The sequence below is a fragment of the Cucurbita pepo genome, chromosome 18 (assembly GCF_057944985.1).
Source record: "Cucurbita pepo subsp. pepo isolate OVF chromosome 18, ASM5794498v1, whole genome shotgun sequence".
NCBI lineage: Eukaryota > Viridiplantae > Streptophyta > Magnoliopsida > Cucurbitales > Cucurbitaceae > Cucurbita > Cucurbita pepo.
The window spans coordinates 1,136,193-1,162,308 of record NC_141815.1 but is presented as its reverse complement, the minus strand read 5'-3'; the positions used below and the strand labels follow the sequence as shown (position 1 = coordinate 1,162,308).

General features: G+C 39.1%; 3 protein-coding genes and 2 non-coding genes across 10 annotated transcripts; all 5 read left to right on the top strand.

Annotated features, from left to right (window-relative positions):
- The first annotated feature begins 926 nt into the window (after window positions 1–926).
- LOC111779967 (pseudouridine synthase and archaeosine transglycosylase (PUA) domain-containing protein) lies at window positions 927–7,417 on the top strand. Of its 2 annotated transcripts, XM_087119562.1 has the most exons (9): window positions 927–1,002; window positions 1,089–1,127; window positions 1,895–1,976; window positions 2,185–2,252; window positions 2,364–2,461; window positions 6,412–6,548; window positions 6,650–6,717; window positions 6,995–7,058; window positions 7,148–7,417. In XM_087119562.1, exons 2-9 carry the CDS (start codon window positions 1,117–1,119, stop codon window positions 7,163–7,165), a joined length of 546 nt encoding a protein of 181 aa, XP_086975688.1. In that variant the 5' UTR covers window positions 927–1,002; window positions 1,089–1,116; the 3' UTR covers window positions 7,166–7,417. The 2 variants fall into 2 exon arrangements, with proteins under 2 accessions (XP_086975688.1, XP_023515958.1); XM_023660190.2 differs by having other exon boundaries at window positions 953–1,127.
- A 1,689-nt stretch (window positions 7,418–9,106) lies between these two features.
- On the top strand, window positions 9,107–11,447 carry LOC111779966 (large ribosomal subunit protein eL18y). Its single transcript, XM_023660189.2, has 5 exons — window positions 9,107–9,218; window positions 9,326–9,415; window positions 10,425–10,553; window positions 10,656–10,838; window positions 11,104–11,447. The coding sequence occupies exons 1-5, from the start codon at window positions 9,216–9,218 to the stop codon at window positions 11,260–11,262; spliced, it is 564 nt and encodes a 187-aa protein (XP_023515957.1). The 5' UTR covers window positions 9,107–9,215; the 3' UTR covers window positions 11,263–11,447.
- On the top strand, window positions 9,740–9,835 carry LOC111780762 (small nucleolar RNA snoR69Y). The gene has a single exon (XR_002812907.1). It is a non-coding gene; the product is annotated as a small nucleolar RNA snoR69Y (small nucleolar RNA).
- Window positions 10,067–10,147, top strand: LOC111780764 (small nucleolar RNA snoR53Y). Its single transcript, XR_002812909.1, has one exon. It is a non-coding gene; the product is annotated as a small nucleolar RNA snoR53Y (small nucleolar RNA).
- Window positions 11,448–20,727: 9,280 nt separating the features above from the next.
- Window positions 20,728–25,373, top strand: LOC111779955 (Plant invertase/pectin methylesterase inhibitor superfamily). Of its 5 annotated transcripts, none has more exons than XM_087119561.1 (5): window positions 20,728–21,435; window positions 21,629–21,705; window positions 23,213–23,297; window positions 23,523–24,351; window positions 24,580–25,373. In XM_087119561.1, exons 3-5 carry the CDS (start codon window positions 23,283–23,285, stop codon window positions 25,248–25,250), a joined length of 1,515 nt encoding a protein of 504 aa, XP_086975687.1. In that variant the 5' UTR covers window positions 20,728–21,435; window positions 21,629–21,705; window positions 23,213–23,282; the 3' UTR covers window positions 25,251–25,373. The 5 variants fall into 5 exon arrangements, with proteins under 5 accessions (XP_086975687.1, XP_086975685.1, XP_023515945.2 ...); XM_087119559.1 differs by having other exon boundaries at window positions 23,508–24,351; XM_023660177.2 differs by lacking the exon at window positions 21,629–21,705.
- Window positions 25,374–26,116: the final 743 nt, after the last annotated feature.

Here is a 26,116-nt window from a genome sequence, read left to right as displayed (position 1 = left end):
ATTAGATACCATCTTAGATAAGGGTTGTCAATTTTTTTAAAATTTTATTTATCCACAATTTATAATTATTAGATACCATCTTAGATAAAATATATTAAAAATATATATTAAGAGTTAACAAATAAACACAAATCAATCTATAATTATCCAAAAATAAATAAAATTCAATAAAAAAAATGTAATATTTCTTGAATGGGTTAAAGTATAAAAATAGAGGATAGATCATGAAATTAAATAAACAATAAGAATGATTAATTTAAATATATTACATCGAACTAGGTAAGCATTATTTTTAATTAAACAAAATAATAAAAATATTATTTGCTTGGGGTCGAATTCGGGGTGAGTCTGGCCAAAGTACCACTCTGGCAAACCCATTAATATGTAAGGATTCTTAATATATTTTATATATTTTTTATTTGACTTGGGTCAACCCGAAGATTTTGTCCCACGAACTCAAAATCGAACTAATTCAGTTCGGGTTCAGAAAAATGAACTCAATCCTACTCCAAATGCTAATCCAACCCAACCCAACTCTTCGTAGTTCGAGTTGGGTTGGTCCAGATTGTCGGGTTAAATGTACACCCCTAATGACATTGTTTTATGAACATGCTCGCATAAGAGGTTACGTCATACGTACGATAATGACTTTAAATTAGTTGAAAACTAGGGTCGTTATGGACATGAGAAACAATTTAATAATCCAATTGAGCTAGTCTTTTTTTTTTTTTTTTTTTTTTTTTACAATAATTTTGCTTCTGCCCTATATTTATTATATTTATTTAAATTACATTATTTATTAAAAAAATCGAGGTTACTTATGTAAACGTTTTTTTGCGTGGCCCACAAAATGAACAAAAGCCCAATAAATTAAAAAAAATAAAAGCCCAAGTTTCCGGCCCAAGAGTCCCGACCGGCTTAATACACACGCAGCCGCTCTCCGCCGGTAAATCTTCTCTCGACGTCTGCGTACTCTCTTCCCATTTCCACACCGATCCTCTGGTGTGCTCCGAGCAATTGTCTCCCATCGTTCTGGAGTCCTCTTCAAATTCAATCTAACAATCTGTATTTTCTGAAATTTTTATTAGGATTCTCTTCAAATAACTCTGCGGCATCATGTTCAAAAAGTGAGTTCTCTCTATATTGCTCGTTATTCGGCTATGATTTCATGTCTTTGCTTGATGATTGTGGAAAATGATATCTAGGTTTTGTTTTTCGGGGATTAAAATATGAGGAAATGCTTTGATTTCTTCACTTTTTGTTACTGTTCTCTGGATTTTGCACGATTAGTGTCTTTTCTCTCGTTCTGCTCTGTCGGTTTGTTTGTAGGGTTGATTCTTCTCATAGGAAAAGAGGATTGTTTTGCTTCTGTTTTTCGATTGATTGTTTTGCCCTAGATTTCTACTTGCCGAGAGTTGCTATCGTTGTCGTAATGTGTCATAATGTGCGGAAATAATCATTTGAAACTTCGATATAAGACATAAACTTCATCTTAAAATAATATCATGAGCTTACTTGTTCGAAAACATCGTTAAAACGACACAACGAAACACTAAATGAATTAAATAAACATTAGAATTAGAAAAATAAACATTAGAATTAGAAACATCATATCCTAATCTAAGTCTAAGAAAATAAATGCAACTGTGTCATGGTTTCAAGTTGCGATGTTGTCGTCAGCCGTTGAGGCCTTGCCTTTACCTGAAAAAAGGATTGTTTTGCTTCTATTTTTTCGTTTGATTCTTTTGGACAGCTGTGGATAAATCATTGTTGCTGAATTTGAACATTGAATTGAAATGATAGTTTTGGAGTTGGGATGTTTTCTTGTGGAGTTGAGTGAGTGTGTTGTTTGTACAAATCTTTCAATTGTGTTCTTTTTGCTGTCTTATTGTAGGTTTTCTACTGAGGACGTGTCTGCCCAGAATCAAGTCAAGGCATCGGTGCAACGGAGGATTCGGCAAAGCATAGCTGAAGAAGTAAGTACTGGTTTAACCGTTCGAATCTCGGAATCATATTCATTAGATAAGAACTGATATCTATCTATTGATTTAACCATTCGAATCTCGGAATCATATTCATTAGATAGCAATTGATATCTATGTATTGGTTTAACAGTTCGAATCTCTGAATCATATTCATTAGATAGCAACTGATATCTATCTGTTTTTTGTCTTTTGATTGCAGTATCCTGGACTGGAGCCAGTTTTGGATGATTTGCTTCCTAAAAAAGCTCCTCTGATTGTAACTAAGTGGTTCGAACTTCTGTTTGCTTCTATTTTTGCAGAAAATGATGGATGTTCTTTGTTTTTCTTCGTTCATTTGATCATATGAGGCTTATGTTGGATTTTTGTTTTGAATTATAGTCAAAACCATCTCAATCTGGTTGTTGTGAACAATGTGCCACTCTTTTTCAATATCCGTGATGGGCCCTACATGCCTACATTAAGGTTGCTTCATCAATGTAATGTTCTTCTGATAACCCTTTTAACTTCTGTTGCAATACATATCATTTTTGTAGATCTTTGTTCTTAAACATGTAAGCCCATTGCATTGTTTTATGAAGATGTTTGAAATGAATATTTCCGCACAAGATGTTATGTCGTGCATGTAGTAGTGACTTTAGGTTAGTAGAAAACTAGGGTCGTTACAATATTCTTCTGACAACCCTTGTAACTTTTGTTGCAATACATATCGTAGGTGTTGAGGATTGTTGGGAGGGAGTCCCACATTGACTAATTAAGAGGACAATCCTTGGTTTGTAAGTAAGGAATACATCTCCATTGGTAGGAGGCCGTTTGGGGAAACCAAAAGCAAAACCATGAGAGTTATGCTCAAAGTGGACAATATCATACCATTGTGGAGGTTTGTGGTTCTTAACATGGTATCAGAGTCATGCCTTTTACTTAGTCATGTCAATAGAATCCTAAAATGTCGAACAAAGAAGTTGTGAGCCTCGAATGTGTAGTCAAAAAGTGACTCGAGTGTCGAACAAAGGTGTACTTTGTTCGATGACTCCAGAGAAAGGAGTCGAGCCTCAATTAAGGGGAGGTTGTTCGAGGGCTCTATAGACCTCAAGGGAGGTTCTACGGTGTACTTTGTTTGAGGGGAGGATTGTTGAGGATGGTTGGGAGGGAGTCCCACATTGGCTAATTAAGAGGACGATATGCGTTTATAAGTAAGGAATACATCTCCATTGGTATGAAGCCTTTTGGGGAAACCATAAGCAAAACCATTTGAGCTTATGCTCAAAGTGGACAATATCATACCATTGTGGAGGTCCGTGGTTCTTAACATGGTATCATAGCCATGCCCTTTACTTGGTCATGTCTATAGAATTCTCAAATGTCTAACAGAGAAGTTGTGAGCCTTGAATGTGTAGTCAAAAAGTGACTCAAGTGTCGAACAAAGGGTGTGGTGTACTTTTCGAGGGCTCCAAAGAAAGGAGTCGAGCCTCAATTAAGGGGAGGCTGTTCGAGGGCTCTATAGGCCTCAAGCGAGGCTCTATAGTGTACTTTGTTCAAGGGGAGGATTGTTGGGAGGGAGTCCAACATCGGCTAATTAAGAGGACGATCGTGGGTTTATAAGTAAGGAATACATCTTCATTGGTATGAGGCCTTTTGGGGAACCAAAAGACAAACCATGAGAGCTTATGTGAGATTATTTATGTCCAGATTAGAAGTAGCTTACGATTATATAGGCACAAAATATGTGAGATCCCGCATTAGTTGGAGAGGAGAACGAAACATTCTTTATAAGGGTGTGGAAACCTCTCCCTAGCAAACGTGTTTTAAAAACCTTGTGGGGAAGCTTGAAAGGGAAAGTCCAAAGAGGACAATATTTGCTAGCGGTGGGCTTGGGCTGTTACAGAATACTTAGATCTCGGTTTGGAAAGGAAATTGGGAATGGGGAAATGGTTCATCTGGTTGTTTATAACTAATTTTTCCATTTCCTACTTGTGGCTTCCCAATGAGCTCATCAAAAGCTCTACTGTAGAATGCTGAGTAAAGCACTTTGTGGTATATTTGCGCTGAAAGGGATTGGAGACGCTTTGGAAACATACCAAGAGAGTTTAATCTTATTCCGTAACAGCCCAAGCCCACCGCTAACAAATATTTTCATCTTTGGGCTTTCCCATTCAGGCTTCCCCTCAAGGTTTTTAAAATGCGTCTGCTAGGGAGAGGTTTCCACACCCTTATAAAGGAATGTTTTGTTCCCCTCTCCAATCGATGTGAGATCTCACAATTCACCCCCCCTTGAGGGTTCAACGTCCTCGCTAGCACATCGCCCGGTGTCTAGCTTTGATATCATTTGTAACAGCCCAACCTCATCACTAGCAAATATTGTTCTCTATGGGTTTTCCCTTTCGGGCTTCTCCTCAAGGTTTTTAAAACGTGTTTGATAGGGAGAAGTTTCCACACCCTTATAAAGAATGTTTTGTTCTCTTCTCCAACCGATGTGATACTCTCGTTTTCATATGAGAGCTCCTTAGATAAGTTGTGTAATTTTTCATTTGGAAGGTATTTTGACCTCTCTTGGTCACAGTTTGGAGATACTTAATGATACTCTAGCCGTGTAAAGGATATTTAGCTAACTTTCTAATTTCTTTGAAATTTACTAATGATGGGTCGGCAAGAAAATGGGAACAACCTTCTTTATTAGTTTAAAGAACGGACTTTGGAGTTGGTCTCAGTGGACGAATTCCAATCGCATCTCCTATCACAACTAGCCAATCTGAGGAAAGAGGGTTTACAACCAACTTTCCATTTAAACATAGTTGTTACACACCCCGTGGGCACCCCACACAACGCCCTAGTACGCACCCATGCTCTAGTATTAGTGGGTTCCGCGGGATGCGTGTTTTATGAAGGACATCTTTGCTTTAACTCCTAATAGGAGAGTGCTTTATCGAGTGGGAGGGCGGGTGGGCTAGTACGAGGTAATTTTTTATTGATTAAGGAACTAAGTGTTGAGAAGGATAGACATAAAGATGTTCTTATTCATGCACGATTTTTCCGAAGTCTCACCTTGTCACCTCATCTCCCCTCGATGAGAGGTTTAGTGTTCACATATCCAACCATAGACTTTTAGAACTAAAGTTTCCATGATTACTCCATAGCCACCTTCCTTCAAACCATACTACTAAAGATAACAAGTACTATAGCATTAGGCCTCCAATCGTGAATACGTACATCAGTAGGGGTACTAAGGGAATTAATTGGAGGACGAAAGGATAATGGTACGTAAAGTTAGTTCGGAGTACGATAGTATGCTTTTGGATTATATTTGGAAGTGTTCATTTTTCTTTTATCTTTATCGTTGGGTAGAACAATAGTGTTCTTGGATAGGGAGAGTAACCAACACCCTCGAATCGATTGGAAGGTTTGCTTCTTTTCTGTATCGTAATCGTTGATTTGTTGTGGTTGTCGCTCTGTTCTTATTGATTTTAGTACAAAAGTTAAAATCTAAGAAGCTCTAAGGAACCCAAGGATGTTCAAAAACCAAAGGTAAAGAGTAATGATGGTCAAAAGACGCATACAATGACATTAGCTGAAAGGACACCGTTCAGTTGTAGGGATCAACTCTACAAGAGACTACCAGATACTGAACTACAAGCGAGGAAAGAAAAAGGGTTGTGTTATTGTTGTGATGAGAAACACTCGATTAGCTTCGGTTAAAAAAAAAAAAAAAGCTCCGACTTCTGGTAACAACAAACGAGATAGAAGATGAAATGGAAGATGTGCATGAGGAGACTTAGATGTTAGAAGTGAGTTCGGCGGTGGAGTTATCGCCAAACTCGGTGGTTGGTCTATCCACACCATGAAACTAAAAGGGTTTATCGAGGATCACGACGTTATAATATTGATAGATTGTGGAGCAACACACGAGTTGGAAAGTTGCCTTCGACGTAATCTACTAGCTACGGTGTTGTTATGGGAACTTGGGAAGCGGTGAAAGGGAAGGGACTCTGTTGAGGAGTTCTCGAGCCTTGTCACTGGAGTTGAGAATCATGGTGAATGTGGATTTGTTTCGTTATCCTCGTGCTCAAAAGCCCGAGATCGAATGCTTGATAGATGAAATGTTAGCTGGTGGAATTATTAGGCCCAATATTAGCCTGGTTTCGAGTCAAGTACAAGGATGATAGTTGAACACGAGTTATAACCAGATAGGAATGGACAAGGAGTCCATTGCTAAGACCGTTTTTCGAACTCATGAAGGCCATTACGAAGTTTTGGTCATGTCATTCGGCCTTACAAATGCCCTTATGAATCAACATTACGACCTCTCCTTCGACCGTTTGTTCTCGTCTTTTTTTATGACATTCTTGTTTATAGTACTGATTTGTTCTCGTCATTATCATTATCCATTCCTCAGTTCCAGATTATGACTTGTACCATTCTATTTGGTTTGCAGATCCTAACATTATGAAAAAATTACAAGTAGACAGAGGTGCCATAAAGTTTGTCCTTGCTGGTGCTAACATAATGTGTCCTGGTCTTACGTCCCCTGGCGGTGCCTTGGACGATGAAGTCGAAGCCGATACACCTGTGGTAAAATATCCGCTCTTATCTATCGACTCGAAATCTCCGTTGTTTATTCCGTTTGTGATTGTTAGTAGGTTTCTTATATAGAATCAAACATTTTTTTTCAGGCAATAATGGCAGAAGGGAAGCAACATGCTCTTGCTATTGGCTTCACAAAGATGTCAGCCAAGCAAATGTGAGTAAACTTGTCAAATAACTGTAACGGGCTTAGATATTGTCCTCTTTAGGCTTTCCCTTAAGATTTTTAAAACGCGTCAGTTAGGGAGAGGTTTCCACGTCGGTTGGGGAGGAGAACGAAGCATTCTTTATAAGGGTGTAGAAACCTCTCCCTAACAGACGCGTTTTAAAAGCCTAAAGAGAACAACATTTGGTAGCGGTGGACTTGGATTGTTACCATAACGGTGACGTGGTGTGGATAAAACTTAAGAAAACTCCTCGTTTGTAATTTACAGAAGGGCGACGAACAAAGGGATTGGCGTGGACAATATGCATTACCTTAACGACGGTCTTTGGAAGGTATATATTAGTTCCCTTCCCTCCCATGTTTCTTCATGCTGCCTAGTGTTGATGTTGAATGTCGAAGCTATATCTTATTTCGGTTGCAGATGGAACGACTCGATTGAGGGTATCTTAAAGAAACAACGTTGGGGGACGGGTGGGGGCGACACGACTTAGAGAACGAACTTTGTTTAATTTCTTCATTCTCTGCACTTTTGAGTTACAAGTCTTAACAGCCTGTTTTGTCTCCATATTTTTAGTATCAGAATTGTACTTAAAATCCCTTTGCATTATTATGTGAATCTGCTCTCCTTGCACTTCTTCACAACATCATTTGGGTTTCTGCTTAATTCTTGAGCGCCTTTATTATTGGTTAAGCTATGCTCAAATTAACGATCTCCACGGGTTGGAGATGGGGAAGGGTTTTCCGTCCCTATTCCTGTCACCTATTTCATGTTTTTTTGGGATGATACCACTTGTCACGATCGCACTTTGATGGTAGCGGACTTGCGATTGTGTGGCACTCACTTTCCAACAACAAGTGAGTTAAGTTTATTCGTTCTTACTTTGTTTACGGCCAAGCGACGTATGCTCGAGCCTCTGGCTTCGGTTCAAGAAGAAAGTTTTAGAAAATGGGGGCAGGGAGATTTTGAAAGAGTTTAAAGCAAGATGTGAGAAAATTGAAATTGGTGTTATATGGGAATGTAAGCAAAAGGCAACAACAACGGCTTACTGCATATAACTATCGGGTAGGGAGATGGGATACATATAATTATTGGGTAGGGAGAAGATCCCATATAATTATCGGGTAGGGAGAAGGGATAATTTTTTCTCGTTTATTAGATAGGGGGATGGGATAATTTTTTCTCGTTTATTAGATAGGGAGATGGGATAATTTTTCCTCGTTTATCGGATAAGGAGATGGGATAATTTTTTTTCGTTTGAGATGGGGAGATTGGATAACTTTTTTTCGTTCGGATAGGGAGATGGGATAATTTTTTTCTCGTTTATCGGGTAGGGAGACGTGATAATTTTTTCTCGTTTATTATTTTTTAAAAGAATAATTATTTTAAAATTTTCATTTTTCAATATAATTTTTATTAAAAATTGTAAAAATAAATTAATATATATTATATATATATATATATATAAAATGATCCGATAATTTCTAAAAAAAATCAAAATTTAATATTACAACATAATTCTTTAAAATTTTAAAATATATATTATAGTCTTAAAATTAATAGATTTATTTTTTTAATATAGCAAAAAAAAAAACATAAATATTAAAAAAAACATAAATAAATAAATAAATAAATAAATAAATATATATATATATATATATATATATATATATATATATATATATATATATATTAAATGGACAAGAGATGGAGAATTGAGCGGGGATGGGGAGTATAATCTCATCTCCGACTCCATTTATCTATCGAAAAAAAAAAAACGTTCCCCACTTCCTCCCCATTAACCCCATTTACCTAATGAAAAAGAATATTCCCCATTTCTTTCCTATTTTCCGTCTAAACAGGAATTCCATCGAACGGAGAATTCACCTGCACCCATTTATCAAGAGTCGTTAACTGCCATGCGGATAAAAAATGTCATAAAAAAGGTTGAGTATATCAAAATATTCAATAAATAACTCCACTATCGGAGTTGCAAAAAGCAACCACGTGCAATATGAGTCATAACATACATACCTAGTGAGACTTAAAGGACAGACCTCGACTCCAATTCTTTTCTACACTCGTCATGCAAGCATCACCTCCGCACGTATAAAACCCACCAAGCTCATACTACTTTCACGCTCCCGAGGCCTCATCGAGTACACAATATGTTCATATGTAAGAGGTATCAATTTCATACACACCGACTCTACATTAGATACTTCAACAATAGGTAGAAACCCTAATATATATAACAAAATTAAATAATTAAAAAATTAAAAAATTAAAAAATTAATTATGAATTATTTATTTATTTATTTATTTTCTTTTTATGGCTAATTTTAAAACGGGCCGTCTTCCTGGCCCGGTCCAGCCCACCATGGACAAGGGGCGATCCAGCACTATAAAAGGAATTTAAAACCCTAGTTTTCACCTTCGTCTTCCTTCAGCACCGGCAGCAGAACGCAGCTCGCAAACTCAGAGAGCTACAATGGTAGCCTCTAAATCTCTTTACTTAATCACTGCCTTCTCTGTTTGAATTTCCACCTTTAGTGGCTGATTTGTATTTCTTGTTTGGATTTTACTTGTTGCTGTGATTAGGGGATCGATCTCGTCGCAGGAGGTAAGAGCAAGAAGACCAAGAGGACTGCGCCCAAATCTGATGATATCTATCTCAAGTTACTCGTCAAGGTACATGTTAATTGATATTTCCCGTTCATATGCACTTTTATTTGATCTATTGATTCTTAAATATGCTTGATTGTTTGAGTCGCTTAATTGTGTTTTGTTGGATTGTCTTTGAGATGCTTCCATTTAACATTAACTGAAATGTCAGTCGGTTGGATTTTTGGTTTCTGTAAACGGAGTTTTCCCTCATTATTTGATTCATCTTCTAAGTTTAATTTCGGTCTGTCTGCGTTGCGGTTGTCAAATCCGTTTTAAATTGCTAGCAGTTTATAAATGCCTAATTTTTGTTTTTTTATTTCTATCGAACGAATTGGTTTCGATGACTGATCTATCTGCTTTGATGATATTTGTGAATCCCAGCTCATGATGAGATCTTTTGTAGGTCGGGGAATAGTCTTTTACCCATAATATCTGAGCCTTACGTCCAGTATTAGTGTCATTTTTTATTGAAGTGAATTATTGAAACTTTTTTGGGATTAGGAAATACCCAAACGTAAGTGCACTCTTTTACTGCATTTGCTTTTTTGTTAATACTTTTTTAATACCTAAAATGCTATGTTACCTCTATTACTTGCCCTTTTTGGGTACTGAATATCGACATACCTCGATTTGCATGAGCTATACTTGTTTGATTTTGTTGGAAAAGAATAAAATGTTCCCAGTGATGATTAACTTGACCATGCTAATGCTGATCACTTTGTGATTAATCTTTACTTTAATTGTTCTGAGGGAACTGGCTCCAATATTTCTATATTTTGAGCTCGTTTGCATATCTTGCTCTTAAGTGAGATGGATGGGCATCGTTTTTTATGGTGATTCTGTCGTGGGAGAGGGGAGGGTACTTAATTTACCTTCCATGTATTTTATGCATACTTTTGTTGTTTGTTATTTTACAAAATAAGTACTTGCATGAAGTGTAGTACGTTTTTCTACTTGTGTGTTTTCCTGCAAATACACACATTTCACCTGGCCTGCATTCACTAAACAAATTATTTCTCCTATTTCTTATCAGCTTTACCGCTTCCTTGTTCGTCGGACTGGAAGCAAGTTCAATGCTGTGATTCTCAAGCGCCTGTTTATGAGCAGGGTTAACAAACCTCCACTTTCACTCTCTAGGCTTATCCAGTTCACGAAAGGAAAGGTTGGTTAATCCTGTAGTTTTCTAAATTTATTTCGGTTGTTTTGTAGTGTTTTGCATATTTGAGATATCTGAAACTCTGCACATTTCCTTGTGATGTAATAGGAAAGTAAGATTGCCGTCGTTGTTGGGACTATTACCGATGATATTCGTGTCTATGAAGTTCCAGCATTGAAAGTTGCTGCTCTGAGGTTTACTGAGACAGCAAGGGCAAGGATTGAGAAGGCTGGTGGGGAGTGCTTGACATTCGACCAGCTTGCTTTGAGGGCTCCACTGGGTCAGAACACGGTATGGCACTTTTCATTGATACTTCTGTTAACACTGTTTTTGAATGTGCCGAATCGACTTTTTTTGCGTTCCAAGTAATTTAGTCCATTTGCATTTTAAACTTGGTGCTACACTTTGGGATTAATATATTGTACTGTTTATCCATATATCATCTCTTGTAGACTGTAGATCAAAAAGCTAAAGAGTTTCCAGCAATGGTTTAGTAGTTCTGTAGGGGTTTGAATCATCTCTTGGCTACATTTTTATTCTTTTGCTCTATCTGCAGGTTCTTCTTAGAGGTTCTAAGAACTCCCGGGAGGCTGTGAAGCATTTTGGTCCCGCGCCTGGTGTACCGCACAGCCATAGCAAACCGTATGTGAGGTCGAAGGGTAGGAAGTTTGAGAGGGCAAGAGGAAAGAGAAACAGCAGGGGATACAGGGTTTGATTTGATCTTACGTTGTTTCAAGCTAATTCAATGCCTAGTGTGTGTTATTTTGAACTCAAAATGCAAATTTTGGTAGATTTTAGATACCTATCAGTTGTTCCATCTCTGCTTACGATTCTGCCATAATACTGTTGATTACGAATCGATCGAATGCTATTCAGCGGGACTTTATAGTCCTTTTGTTAGATTGTGTGATGGCCATTTTGTGTCCGGTTCGTGTTAGATATCTATCTAGAATCCATTTGATTTGATGATGTTCATAAAAACTTGGATCATATTGCATGTCCTGGAAGTTTGTGGATTGATTAGCGATTATTGCAAGTGTAACACTCCTTGGATGTTGTTTGATATGAATTTTGGTACCATTATTCTGATGATGCCTCACATTGAGAATGGGAAAGCTAATTTGGAAAAGGTAAACCAACAATGGCCGAGAGAGTGAGGAAGGGTTGAAGGATGGAGACGCTAATGAACTTCTCGAAGGAAATTCAAATTATCAACTTAAGAAAGTCAAAGTCTCCAAATAAATGCAACTACAATGTGACTGTCTAAAACGTACCATCTAAAACTATACAAAATTATGTAATATTTTAAATACTTGTCACAATCACGCTTTTAATGACAGCGGACTTGCGATTGTACGGCACTTACTTTTCAATGACAAGTGAGCTTAGTCAATTCGTTCTTACTTCGCCTACGGCCAAGCGACGTATGCTCGAGCCTCTGGCCTCGGTTTTAAGAGAAGGTTTTAGAAAGTGAGGGCAGAAAGATGGCCTCGGTTTTAAGAGAAGGTTTAGAGAGATGGCCTCGGTTTTAAGAGAAGGTTTTAGAAAGTGAGGGCAGAGAGAAGGTTTTAGAAAGTGAGGGCAGAGAGAGATTTTGGGTAAGTCGAAATAGGAGAGCATCTTGGGGTGGGCTTACTACTTAGATGCTTTCAAGTCGAAATAGGAGAGCACTCATCTTGGGGTGGGCTTACTACTTAGATGCTTTCAGCAGTTATCCACTCCGCAATTGGCTTACCCAGCAGCATTTACTGTGGGCACAATAATCCTCTCGTACTAGGGAAAGGTTCTCTCAATGCTCTAACGCCCCCACCGGATATGGACCGAACTGTCTCACGACATTCTGAACCCAGCTCACGAATCGCTTTCTTTAATGAACAACCCAACCCTTGCAAGAGAGAAATAACAACGGCAACCTTGGGTAGGGGGATACCACTATCTAAAACTACATAGAATTATGTAATATTTTAAATAATTCCAAACATGCAATAAAATTAATCATTGAAGTTTCACGTTCTTATTCATGTTTAGTCTTAGTCACATGATCCATCTTGCACATAGAGTGATTCAAATCTTAGACAACGATTTTTATATTGAGATATTTGATTAACAAGGTAATCCAAATTTTAGTTTCTTATAATTCTAGGTCTAGTTTTAGATTGATCATCCTTTGTTTTTTTTCCTTTCAATTCACTAGGTTCTATTCCTTTTGATCAATTTGGTCTAGATCCTCCTTTTAGTTTCTTCCTTTGAATTTAGTTTCTTCCTTTTCATCAATTCAAAGATTCGAGCTATAAAATTCCTCAATTTTAACACAAGCATCAATTTTACTTGTGGGATAATTCAAATATCAAAATTGTTTATGAAGTTATTCGAATATCAACAAAATATTCTTGTAGCAAAGTAATAGTATCGAAGTCATATCAAGACGTTGAATGAAGTAAGAGTACAAAAAGGTAAACCAAGCATTCAGAAACCTCTCCCTAGTAGAGATAGAAACCTCTCCCTAGTAGAGATAGAAACCTCTCCCTAGTAGAGATAGAAACCTCTCCCTAGTAGAGATAGAAACCTCTCCCTAGTAGAGATAGAAACCTCTCCCTAGTAGAGATAGAAACCTCTCCCTAGTAGAGATAGAAACCTCTCCCTAGTAGAGATAGAAACCTCTCCCTAGTAGAGATAGAAACCTCTCCCTAGTAGAGATAGAAACCTCTCCCTAGTAGAGATAGAAACCTCTCCCTAGTAGAGATAGAAACCTCTCCCTAGTAGAGATAGAAACCTCTCCCTAGTAGAGATAGAAACCTCTCCCTAGTAGATGCAAAATTTGACTTGAATATGGAAAAGAAAACTAAAAATTAATGACTTATTTTGTTTCAAAAAGAAATCACACCATTGAAACTAAATTGATTATTTTTATTGAATTTGTAATAGAATATGGATACGTTCAAATAATGTTCAAATAATGCGTTCTTCATTCGTTGTGAGAGAATATCCAATATGGTCTATATGCAAATCTGCAACAGCACATTGAATTATTTGAAAAGGGAGATCCCACCAAAACTTGCAGCAGCACCCGTTTCAATTGTTAGACGAACACAACTCTCCACAATGGTATGATATTGTCCACTTTGAGCATAAGTTCTCATGGCTTTACTTTGTACTTGCCCAAAAGGCCTCATACCAATAGAGTTAGCATTCCTCACTTATAAACCCATGATCATTCCTTAAATTAGTCGATGTGGGACTTCCATCATTCAACACCTCCCCTCGAACAAAGTGCGCCTCCCCTTAATCGAGGCTCGACTCCTTTGGAGTCTTAGTCATTTTTGACTGCTGACTCTTTTCTTTAGGAGTTCTTTGTTCGATATTTGAGAATTTACTAATTTATTAGCACGACTAAGTTTAAAGCATGACTCTGATACCATGTTAGACGAACACAACTCTCCACAATGGTATGATATTGTTCACTTTGAACATAAGCTCTCATGGCTTTACTTTGTGTTTGCCCAAAAGGCCTCATACCAAGGGAGTTAGCATTCCTCACTTATAAACCCATGATCATTCCCTAAATTAGTCGATGTGGGACTTCCATCATCCAACATCAATGACCTATGCAAATCAATCTTAAAATCATCTTTACAAAAGCAATGGATCAATCTCTATGGCCTAGCACAAATTATGTTCAACATTGCAGCAGATAATGTTAAAACATGAAAACTTAATCCAATGACAAATGCCTGAAGTTCTTGATCAGATCTGCAGCATTATCCTGGCCAAGACAATGCACTAATATATTTAATTTCTGTAGGGGAATGTAAAGCTAAGCAGCTAAGCTCAGATCCGTGAAAAACATAATCATTTCATATCTGGATCTTTAGCTTCATAAGGATGCAAGAAAACTTGATATGTTGAACACTGTGTCAAAGGCAAGAACACATCTACAGAATGAATCTAATCAAAATGCCATTGATTGGACGATCTCTATAAACTCACATCCTTGGTGAGATTCGCTACAATAATCAGCTCATGTAAGCAAATCCGTCAATGAACTAAACTAACAATTTATCATCAGCCGTAAAATGAAAGAAAACAATAATGTTACGAACAGATCGTCTGGTGGAAACCTATTCAAACCTAGGAATAATCGATTTCCACTGATTTGAACTCGAAAAAACCTAATGTGTAAGGAAACTAAGGGAAAATACGTCGAAAACCAGATTAAAGCCAAGAAATCACCGGAGATTTAACCGTTTGACGAAACAATCGATGGAATATCGCGAGGTTGAGCATGCTTACAAATAGGCAATCACTCGCAATCCTAAACAATCAGCAAAATAATCGAATACTGAATTCAAGAAATAATTCGGGGATGAATGAAATTGATATAATCCAGTTACATTGGAGCAAATCTCTATGGAAAAGAGAGAGATGGCTCAAGCAGAAAGGATGATTTGCTGTACGCACAAATAAAATCCTGGAAACAACTTCAAAAAGAAACAAATTTCCAAGAAGAACTATGTGCGAGATTTGAGATATAACCCCAGAATTTGAAGAAAAAACGCTGAAATCTACTGAAACTTCGACGGCGCATGAACAAAAACAAGCATTCAGAAAATGATATGTGAAGAACCTTTGGTGTAAAACCCTAGCCGGTAAGATCCTTCTTATATAGAAGGGGCGCCAGGGGAAAGATGTTGTGAAATGACGATAATAACCCCATATCGAGTTTTTAAGAAATAGAATATTTAAAGGCATTTTTTGTGAACTAAATTGTTATATATCTTATAATTTTTTTTATTAATGAGTTCTATAACTTTTTAAATTATAAATAAAAGTTTCATTTCCTTCTCTAACGGATGTGAGATCTCGTAATCTACTCCTTCGTGATTAGTGTCATACTCGTTTCTCTCCAATCGATGTGGGGATCTCACAATTCATTTCTTCGGATCTCAGCGTCTTAGCTGATATATTGCTCGGTGTTTACTAGGGATGTACATTCAACCTGACAACCCGGACCAACCTAACCCGAACTATAAGGGTTGGGTTGGGATGGATTAGCATTTCGAGTAGAGTTGAGTTCATTTTTCTAAACTCGAACAGGTTTGGTTGCGAGTTCGTGGGACAAAACCTTCGTAGAACAACACTCATGTCCGAGTTCGATGCTAGGCAAACACATGTTTTTTGTGGGTATAATTTATTATATATATTTTTAATTAATTTCATTATACAAATTCTAAAGAAATGAGTATTGAGTTGTTTTTAGTTTTATGACAGTGTTGAACTATGTTAATATGTAACAATTTTGCAAGCTGTTTTTTATTGAATTTATTTATTTGTTTTTTTTTTTATCTATTTGTATATATTTTTAATTAATGTCAATATTGAGTTATTTTTAGTGTTATGATAACGTTGAACTGTGTTAATATGTAACAACTTTCACTCGTTCTTTTTTATTGATATTTTTTTTTGGATAATTATAGTTTGATTTGTGAACTTTTAATATATTTTATCATTGTATCCGAATAATTATAAATTGTGGATTAATAAAATTTGACAACCCAACTCAAAAATATAGAGGGTTGGGTTGGGTTACCAATCCAACCAAACCGAACTTTTGGTTGGATCAAAAAAATCTCTTAACCTAACCCAACCCAACTCAACTCGGACCATGTACACCCCTAGTATCCACCCCATTTGGGGCTAGCGTCCTCTTTGTCACACCGTCTAGTGTCCACTCCCTTTAAGGCCTAGCGTCCTCCCTGGCACGCGCCGCTAAAGAAATTTTCACACCATTACAAAAAAAAAATGTTTCGTCCCCTCGTCAATGTGGGATCTTATAGTTGTTTTCATTGCATATCCTAACCAAAATCTTATTAGGGCTATTTTTTTTTTTAAGTGATTATGTCTAATAATGTCTTGTTTTCTCCTTTTTACCTCTTAACGTCACACAAAATATTAATATTTAGAGATGTTCATTTAACCTATGAATCTCATCGGATTGGAGACAATGATGGCGGCTTGCACGAGGTTGCTAATTTTCTGACGTGGTACAGTTGGAGGTCTGGGATTGGAAATTGACGGCCGCGTCCAATTGTGAGGGGTTGAAGAAGGTGAGATTGGATTGTTCAGGATTGTTCCCGACTAATTTAGGAAATGATCATGAGTTTATAAGCAAGGAATACTATAAACCTTTTGGGTAAGCCCAAAACAAAGTCATAGAGCTTATACTCGGACAATATCATACCATTGTGGAGAGTCGTGATTCCTACCATGGTATCAAAGCCATGCAACTTAATCATGTCAATAAAATCCTCAAATGTATTGTGAGTCTTCGAAGTTATAGTCAAAAGTGACTAAAGTGCTGAATAAATGATGTACTTTGTTCGAAGACTCCAAAAGAAGGGTCGAACCTCGATAAAGGGAAGACTGTTCGAGGGCTCGAGTGCTCCATGGGCGGGAGGCTCACAATTATAGATATGTAATCCAAACTTAATATCTCGAATCAAATTTGATAATAGGAGGTTCCTTCGAAGTGTGTTTGCAGGTTTCTAGTCTCGACGTTGAGCTTTGGTGTACGAAGTGCTCCGATTTGAAGGTTCTTGATCTCTCTTATCTCAAGCTTTTCTTGATCTGTTTTACTTCTGGTTTTTTGTTGCGAATGTAGCGAAATTTCTAATTTCAAGTTTCAATTCGTGAAGCGAAATGTTCTAAGCGCTGCAAAATAGTTGATGTTTTCGTTGCAAAATTCATAAGCATCTGGTTTTAAGACGCTTCTCAGAACTAGGATTATTAAGTGGATTAGAAAATTTAAGATCGCTATGTTCTTCCACTTGAAGAACAAGTGCAGTTATTCTTGAAAATCAGGGCACATATTCTCATTGAAATTTTGTTTTAAATTTTATTGTTGATATTTTCCTTGCAATAAGCATCTGGTTTTAAGACGCTTCTCAAGAACTAGGATTATTAAGTGGATTAGAAAATTTAAGATCGTTATGTTCTTCCACTTGAAGAACAAGTGCAATTGTTCTTGAAAATCAGGGCACATATTCTCATTGAAATTTTGTTTTAGATTTTTTAAAAATCATCGGCCAAGCAGTTCCGATCATTTTCTTTTGGCAATACAGTATTATAGTTAAAATTTGTGAACTGAACTTGATATGAGGTTAATACATTTGAAAAATGACTCGCTACGTTCTGTATCTTCATTGCCAAAGCTTGAGATTTTGGTTATGGTGGTCTTCAGTTGACAATGTTGGTTTGCATTATCTTGAACATGGCTACTGTGATATCTCACATCGGTTGAAGAGGGGAACAAAACATTCTTTATAAGGGTGTGGAAACCTCTCCCTAACGGATGCGTAAAAAAGGACAATATCGGCTAGCGGTAGGCTTGGGTAGTAGACAATATCTGCTAGCGATAGACTTGGGTAGAAGACAATATTTGCTAGTAGTAGGCTTGGGTAGAAGACAATATTTGCTACTGGTAGGCTTTGGTTGCTACAAATAGTACTAAACCCTTGAGGGGAAGCTACAAAATAGGATGGATTGTGAGATTTCACATCGGTTGGTGAAGGGAACGAAACATTACTCATAAGGGTGTGAAAATTTCTCTCTAACGGACGCATTTTAAAACCTTAAGGGGAAGTCCGGAAGGGAAAACCCAGAGAGGACATATTTGCTAGCGGTGGGCTTAGGCTGCTACAAATGGTATCAGAGCCAGACATCGAGTAGTGTGCCAGCAAGGATGTTGGGCTCCCAAGGGGATGGTGTAACGACCCGGGAAAGAAAGAAAGAAAAAGAAAATATATATATATATAATAAATAAATGAAAAAAAAAAAAAAAACCCAGTCGTCGGAAAACCCGCAAGATTTTCGGCGACCGCCGAGTTTCGCAGAACCCACGCGAAACGACGGCCACAGCACGCCCACCCTCAGCCCAGCATCTTCAGAACACCTGCGAAGGGAGAAAAGAGAGAAAATTTGGAGAGAGAGAGAGATTTCGGACAAACGTCGGCGAGTGTTCAGTTTCTTCGACGAGCCCTCAAACCACCCTTAAACCGACACCAAACGACCTGTTACTACGGTAAGAGAGATCCCTAACGAAAGCACAATAACTCAGGGTGCATTTTGTGTTATTTCGTAAGCGTCGTCATCGGTAACCGAGGTCGGAAAGTTAGGTTTCTTAATCGATTCTTAGATCTATGGCTTTTAGGAGCTTTTAGGCCCCAAAACTCCCAAAAAGGAAAGAAGGACGACGAACAAAGAGGAAAAGGGAAGGAAGAGGACCAAAATCGGCAACGGAAACGCCGCGGGAAGGAGAGAGAAAACTCGCCGGAAAATCGGCCAAAGTCGGGTAAGGAAGACGAGATCCACGGATCCGGGTCAACCCGAACCCAGAACCCGGGAGAGCCAGCCCGTTCCTCCCTTGGCCTCTGCCTTCGGCCCAGCCCAACTACAGCGGCCCAAACCTCAAACCGGCCCAGAAGCTACGGTTCAGTTGAACCAACCCAGACTAGACCCACGGTCCAATTGAGCCGGCCTGCAAACCAAACACTTGCGGCCCAGCCTAGTAAGCCGAGGCCCAACGTTTAGCCTTGGCCCAGTAGCCTTCCACAGCCCGCGACCCGAACCACGACCCGAACCGGACTGCGACCCGCGCTTCGACCCGACACTACCGCCCGACGTGGCTTTCTCTGATGTGGCCACGTGTCACACAGCGGCGCGGCAGTCCTCGGCTCGGCTCGGCGCAAACGGTTCGGGCTCCCTCCGGTGACGCTCCGGCGGCTCCTCCGGCGGCTCCAGCGGCTGTTCGGCTCGGCTCACCTGTTTTCAGCCCAGTTTCCACTGTTTCGACCCTCCCGGATCTATTTTCGGCCCCGATTAAGGTATCCGAGGCCGTTTTAGAGCCGTATTTCACATTTATTAAATTAGGTAAATTAATTGTGAAATACTAACGGAAAGTGGTGAACGGTGTGATAGGAAACAAACCCCAGCGAAGTAGGAAGCAACTCTCACGGAACGGGAGCTTACGTTTAGCTATTTAGGGAGTACTTCGGCCGAAGCCAACCAAGTAAGTGGCCTTACTATAGGATAGGCTAAATAAATTGTATGATGCTTGATGATATGTGCCAGTTTATACATATTTTGTTGAGTGACGCTTAATATGTCATTATGATGAGCATGATGATTGCATGATTTTTACCTTAATATGATGATGTTTTCCATATTGAGCATGCTAGATGATGATGAGTGCCATATTGCATCATGTCGTTAGATCGACGTAGGACACAACCCTAAGAGCATGAAAATGATATTAATATAAATATCCACGATATGCGTTACCTAGAGTAACAAAGAGATGAGACTAGAGAGTTGTGTCAGAAGAGACATTACGATGGATTTAGAGGGACCTCATGCATTTTGTATGTTCATAAGCATAGGGCTACTTCCCCTAGAGATGATGAGTGCGGACGCGCACCTTATGATGAGCGCGAATGCGCACAGGTGCGAAAGCACACAGATGAGGGTGTTCATGAGGCGCATGACACTATGGGGTTCCGCTGACCTCCGGACGTCGCTACAGATTAGCTTGACCAGAGGGTCCAGGGGGTGTGCGAGCGCCCTGGGGACTCACACTCGCACGTGTGAGTCGTGTGTAGGGAAGTACTACACATCCAATTTGTCCGAGACTGGAGGCCACCCCTAAGATGATTAGAGATAGGTCCCTATTCATGATTGCATGTGTTTGCATTAGCATGGCCCCTATAGTGGGGTCACTTACTGAGTATTTCTTCGAAATACTCAGACCGTGTGCCATATTGTTTTTCAGGTAAAGGCAAGGCTCCCATGTACGGTTGACGGTGGCATCGTGATTAGAGACTGTGGCGCGTGCATAGGATAGTTGCATATTTAATTCCTAGTCTTGGTTAGGATAGGGCGTTTGCATTTCATTCATTTATATTAATTAATTTGTAATCGTTTTATTTTATCTTTTTGAACTCCAACACGATGCTTGAAACACGTAAGTCCGGCAGTGTTTTCCAATGTTTTAATGTATTCTGAAGTTTTAAATTTTTCCGCTAATAAAGATGAGCATGCTTAGGTTTTTATTCTGCATTAGAGATGAGCATGAGACGTTAGTGGCGACTCTAGATATGTGTAAATTTAGGGTCGTTACAGATGGATTATGAGATCCCACATCGATCAGAGAGGGGAACGAAACATTCTTTATAAGGGTGTGGAAACCTCTCCCTAACGGATGCGTTTTAAAACCTTGAGGGGAAGTCCGGAAAGGAAAGCTCAAAAAGGACATATCTGCTAGCGGTGGGCTTAGGCTGCTATAAATGGTATCAGAGCCAGACATCGGGTAGTGTGCCAGCAAGGACGCTGGGCTCCCAAGGGGGATGGATTGTGAGATCCCACATCGGTTGGAGAGGGGAACGAAACATTCCTTACAAGGGTGTGGAAACCTCTCCTTAACGGGCGTGTTTTAAAACCTTGAGGGGAAGCCCAGAGAAGACAATATCTACTAGCAGTGGGCTTGGGTTGCTACAAATGGTATCAGACCCAGACACCGGGTAGTGGGCCAATGAAGATGCTAGGCTCCCAAGGAGGATGGATTGTGAGATCCCACATCGGTTGGAGAGGTGAACGAAACATTCCTTATAAGGGTGTGGAAACCTCTCCCTGACGGACGCATTTTAAAACGTTGAGTGAAAATCTGAAAGGGAAAGCTCAAAGAGAACAATAGCTACTAGCGGTGGACTTAGGCTGCTACAAACGGTATCAGAGCCAGACACGGGGCAGCGTTCTTTCCGGTTGTAAAAGATCAGTAGATTTGGATTTGAAACAGTGATCACAATTTGGGCACCTTTACGCTCAGAATTTGCAACAGGTACATGGATTTCATTATGAAGTAATTGTTATAATAGTAAGCTATTTGCTTATCTTATTCCCTACCTTTCAGAAAGTAGCTTCTAAAGTAAAGGGATTGTTTATTCACTATGCTAAAGAGTGTCTTTAACTATTTTAAATCACTTTTCAAATCTTCATAATATTTGGCTAAATATCAGCCATTATTTTTGTAGTTTAGAATCCTTTAAAGTGCTTTTAATGAACCTGCTTGCCTCCATATCAAGAAACTCTAGTTGCATGCATCTTTCAGGTTTGTGCTCTCCTCATATATGCTTGAAATTCTGAATGCTTGGGGTTGCTGGATTAGATTTCTTGTGCATACTTGTTTGTCATGTTCGATATGTATGTTAGGAATCACGAACCTCCACAGTGATATGATGTTGTCTACTTTGAGAATAAGCTCGCGTGACTTTGCTTTTGGTTTCCCAAAATGCCTCATACCAATGGAGATAGTATTCTTTACTTATAAACCCACGATCAATCCCTTAATTAGTCGATGTGGGACTCCTCTCCTCGAACAAAGTACACCCTTTGTTCAACATTTGAGGATTCTATTGACATACTAAGTTAAGGGCATGGCTCTGATACTATGTTAGGAATCACGGACCTTCACAATGATATGATATTGTCCACTTTGAGCATAAACTCTCGTGACTTTGCTTTTGGTTTTCCCAAAAGACTCATACCAATAGAGATAGGATTCCTTACTTATAAACCCACGATCAATCCCTTAATTAGCCGATGTGGGACTCCTCTCCTCGAACAAAGAACAAAGTACACCCTTTGTTCGACACTTAGTCCCCTTGTTCAACATTTGAGGATTCTATTGACATACTAAGTTAAGGGCATGACTCTGATACTATGTTAGGAATCACGGACCTTCACAATGATATGATATTGTCCACTTTGAGCATAAGCTCTCACGGCTTTGCTTTTGGTTTTTCCAAAAGGGCTTGTACCAATGGAGATAGTATTCCTTACTTATAAACTCATGATCAACCCCTTAATTAGCTGATGTGGGACTCCTCTTCCAACAATCCTCCCCTCGAACAAAGTACATCATAGAGCCTCACCTGAGGCATATAGAGCCCTCGAACAAAGTACACCCTTTGTTCGACACTTAGTCACTTTTAATTACATTTTCGAGGTATATAACTTCTTTGTTCGACATTTGAGGATTCTATTGACATGACTAAGTTAAGGGCATGACTCTGATACCATGTTAGGAATCACGAACTTTCACAATGATATGATATTGTCTACTTTGAGCATAAACTCTCATGGCTTTGCTTTTGATTTTCCCAAAAGACTCATACCAATGGAGATAGGATTCCTTACTTATAAACCCAGGATCAACCCATTAATTAGCCGATGTGGGACTCCTCTCCCGACAATCCTCCCCTCGAACAAAGTACACCATAGAGCCTCCCCTGAAGCGTATGGAGCCCTCGAACAAAGTACACCATTTGTTTGACGCTTAGTCACTTTTGACTACATTTTCGAGACACACAACTTGTTTGTTTAACACTTTAGGATTCTATTGACATGGCTAAGTTAAGGGCATGATTCTGATACTAGTTAGGAATCACAAACCTCCACAATGATACGATATTGTCCATTTTGAGCATGAGATGCATATAAATTGATATCTATCGAACTATTTCGTTCCCTTCAACGACGTGGGATTGCAATAGTGACATTGGGGAATCATTTACGAATAGATTCATTACTTGACGTCTTTCTACTACATGTTTCAGTTTTTTCTTCACCATGAGGCTTTAGAGAAGAATCCAATGGGAAGGAATAAAGCGAAGCATAACTTGAACCATGTCAAGAGAAAAGGTATATTCAATCAATTCCTCTGCTTTTTTTTATTATATATGTGCAAAAGTTTCCCACACACGAGGAAAAAAATCTCCTTCTTTTCCTTCCTTTTCAATCATGTTAAGAGTTTCTTTAGCCATTCATCTTTTTATATGCATCCTCCTTCCTACATTACGAGTTTCGTGCGTCGATGTTATCTACCCGAACGAGCAAAATAACGTTACACAGTCTATGATTTCTCAGATTTGTTCCGATATGGAAGATCGAAATTCGTGCATTTCGAACATACAACATGAGCTAGGACGAAGTGTCAACTCAAATCCAAGCTCTGTCTTGAGTGCTGCAATTAGAGCAACGCTTAACGAAGCGAGACGAGCCATAGAGTCCATAACAAAGTTCAGCACGTTCTCGTTTAGCTACCGGGAAGAAATGGCGATCGAGGACTGCAAGGAGCTTCTCGATTTCTCTGTTTCCGAGCTTGCTTGGTCGTTAGCCGAGATGAAAAGGATTCGTACAGGAAAAAACGAGGCTCCGGACGAAGGGAATCTAAAAGCATGGCTGAGTGCTGCTCTTAGCAACCAAGACACATGCCTTGAAGGCTTTGAGGGCACGGACAGACATCTTGTAGGCTTCATTAGAGGTAGTTTGAAGCAAGTTACGCTTCTCATTAGCAATGTCTTGGCATTGTATACTCAATTACACAGCTCGCCGTTTCAACCCCCACGGAATGAAACGATAGAGATAACCAAGAGTTTGGAATTTCCAGATTGGATGACGGATAACGAGCATGAGCTCGTTAAATCTCATCCACGTAGCGCTCGTGTCGATGCAATTGTTGCTTTGGATGGAAGCGGAGATTTTCGTTCCATCACGGAGGCGGTAAACGAAGCTCCAAATTATAGCAATAGAAGGTACATCATATATATAAAGAAGGGAGTTTACAAAGAAAATATCGACATGAAGCGAAAGAAAACCAACATAATGTTTATCGGAGATGGTGTCGGAGAAACGGTAGTGACGGGAAGTCGCAATTTTCTTCAAGGATGGACTACGTTTAGAACTGCAACGGTTGGTGAGTAGTTATATGCATGATGTATTGAGTCGTTGGGAGGGAGTCCCACATTGGTTAATTTAGTGGAAAATCATGGGTTTATAAGTCTCCATTGGTATGAGACATTTTGGGAAAATCAAAACAAAGCTCTTGCTAAAAGTGGATAATGTCATACCAATGTAGAGAGTCGTGATTTTTATCATGATATTGTTTTGACTCGGTTTAAGACTGACATGTTTTTCTATGTAGCTGTTTCCGGGAAGGGATTCATAGCAAGAGACATGACATTTCGCAACACGGCTGGACCACAAAACCATCAGGCAGTGGCACTTCGAGTCGACTCTGATCAATCAGCCTTTTATCGGTGCAGCTTCGAAGGCTATCAAGACACGCTCTACGTCCACTCCCTACGCCAATTTTACAGGGAATGTAACATTTACGGCACGATAGACTACATCTTTGGCAACGGGGCAGCAGTGTTCCAAAAATGTAATATCTACACTAGAGTTCCGCTCCCGCTTCAGAAGGTCACGATCACCGCTCAAGGTCGAAAATCCCCGCACCAGAGTACGGGGTTTTCTATCCAAGACAGCTTTATTTACGCAACTCAACCAACATATCTTGGAAGACCATGGAAGCTATACTCAAGGACAGTCTTCTTGAACACTTACATGAGTGGCTTGGTACAACCTAGAGGATGGCTTGAGTGGTATGGTAATTTTGCTTTAGGCACATTGTGGTATGGAGAGTTCAAAAACTATGGACCCGGTGCATCCCTTTCGGGTCGGGTCAAATGGCCCGGGTACCACAATATCCGAGACACCGCTGTAGCTAGGTTCTTCACTCCTATGCGCTTCATTAACGGTCGAACATGGTTACCAAAAACCGGGGTTAAATTCACATTGGGATTGAGTAATTAAACATCCATATGTTATAGGCTTAGAAATTTAAATCTTTGGATATGTTTTTCTTTCCTATAATTGGAAATGAGAACTATGTTTAAAAATATGACTCGATGAATATATCAACAATAAGTTTTCTTTTCTCGAAGTCTCAACGAACCTTTATTCTTAACAAAGCTACAACACCGATTGGTGGTAATCACTCATGTGCATCAAGGTATTTCTTGGCTCGTTAGTCCTCTCTTCCATGGCGTTCTCTACACCATATGATGTAGTGAGTCTCGATGGGGTGGTTGTTGGCGTCGTGTTCATCGCAAGGTAATTCAACAGGCTTTTCTTCTTCTCCCTTGTTTTCCCTCTATATCCTACTATTTTTCATTGCAGGTGGATTCTGTGAGGTGCTTCTGAAGGTCGTTGGCATGTTCTTGGTGTTAGAGAAACGTGTAGGGTGAGGGTACGAGAATTCCGGTGAGTCGTCGGAATTCTCGCCCCCTTTTTCCTTATACAAACATAAACAACTTAGTTGGCTTGACGGGGTTCTAGCTACTTGCACATCGAGACTAGTTAAGCTTAGAAGTATGATTGTTATGCTTCAAGGTAAATTTGAATGGACAATTGAGGCCCAAAATGTGTCGATAAAATATGATAAGAAAGGCCAATCTTATTTATTAAGACAATAAACCCGTTGTTACGCTTCCACATCAAAGTGAACTATAGTACTAAATTCTTTTTTTGTTCGTTTTAATACCTATTGGTATTCCAAAAATCTCTTTTCCAAGTCCTAGAGATGAAGAAGCATCGTGCGTTGGCCTATAGTGTGACTTGTCAGATATATCGGGTTATATGATATTTCTCCGTTCTCTCCCCTGATCGACGTATCCTCT

Coding starts and splice junctions, on each gene's coding strand:
- LOC111779967 (XM_087119562.1), top strand. Junction 1,977..2,184: donor GGCAAAGCATAGCTGAAGAA/GTAAGTACTGGT, acceptor TTTTGATTGCAG/TATCCTGGACTGGAGCCAGT. Junction 2,253..2,363: donor CCTCTGATTGTAACTAAGTG/GTTCGAACTTCT, acceptor TTTGAATTATAG/TCAAAACCATCTCAATCTGG.
- LOC111779966 (XM_023660189.2), top strand. Junction 9,416..10,424: donor ATCTCAAGTTACTCGTCAAG/GTACATGTTAAT, acceptor ATTTCTTATCAG/CTTTACCGCTTCCTTGTTCG. Junction 10,554..10,655: donor TCCAGTTCACGAAAGGAAAG/GTTGGTTAATCC, acceptor GTGATGTAATAG/GAAAGTAAGATTGCCGTCGT.
- LOC111779955 (XM_023660175.2), top strand. CDS start 23,397: ATGTTAAGAGTTTCTTTAGCCATTCATCTTTTTATATGCATCCTCCTT. Junction 24,352..24,579: donor GTTTAGAACTGCAACGGTTG/GTGAGTAGTTAT, acceptor TTTTCTATGTAG/CTGTTTCCGGGAAGGGATTC.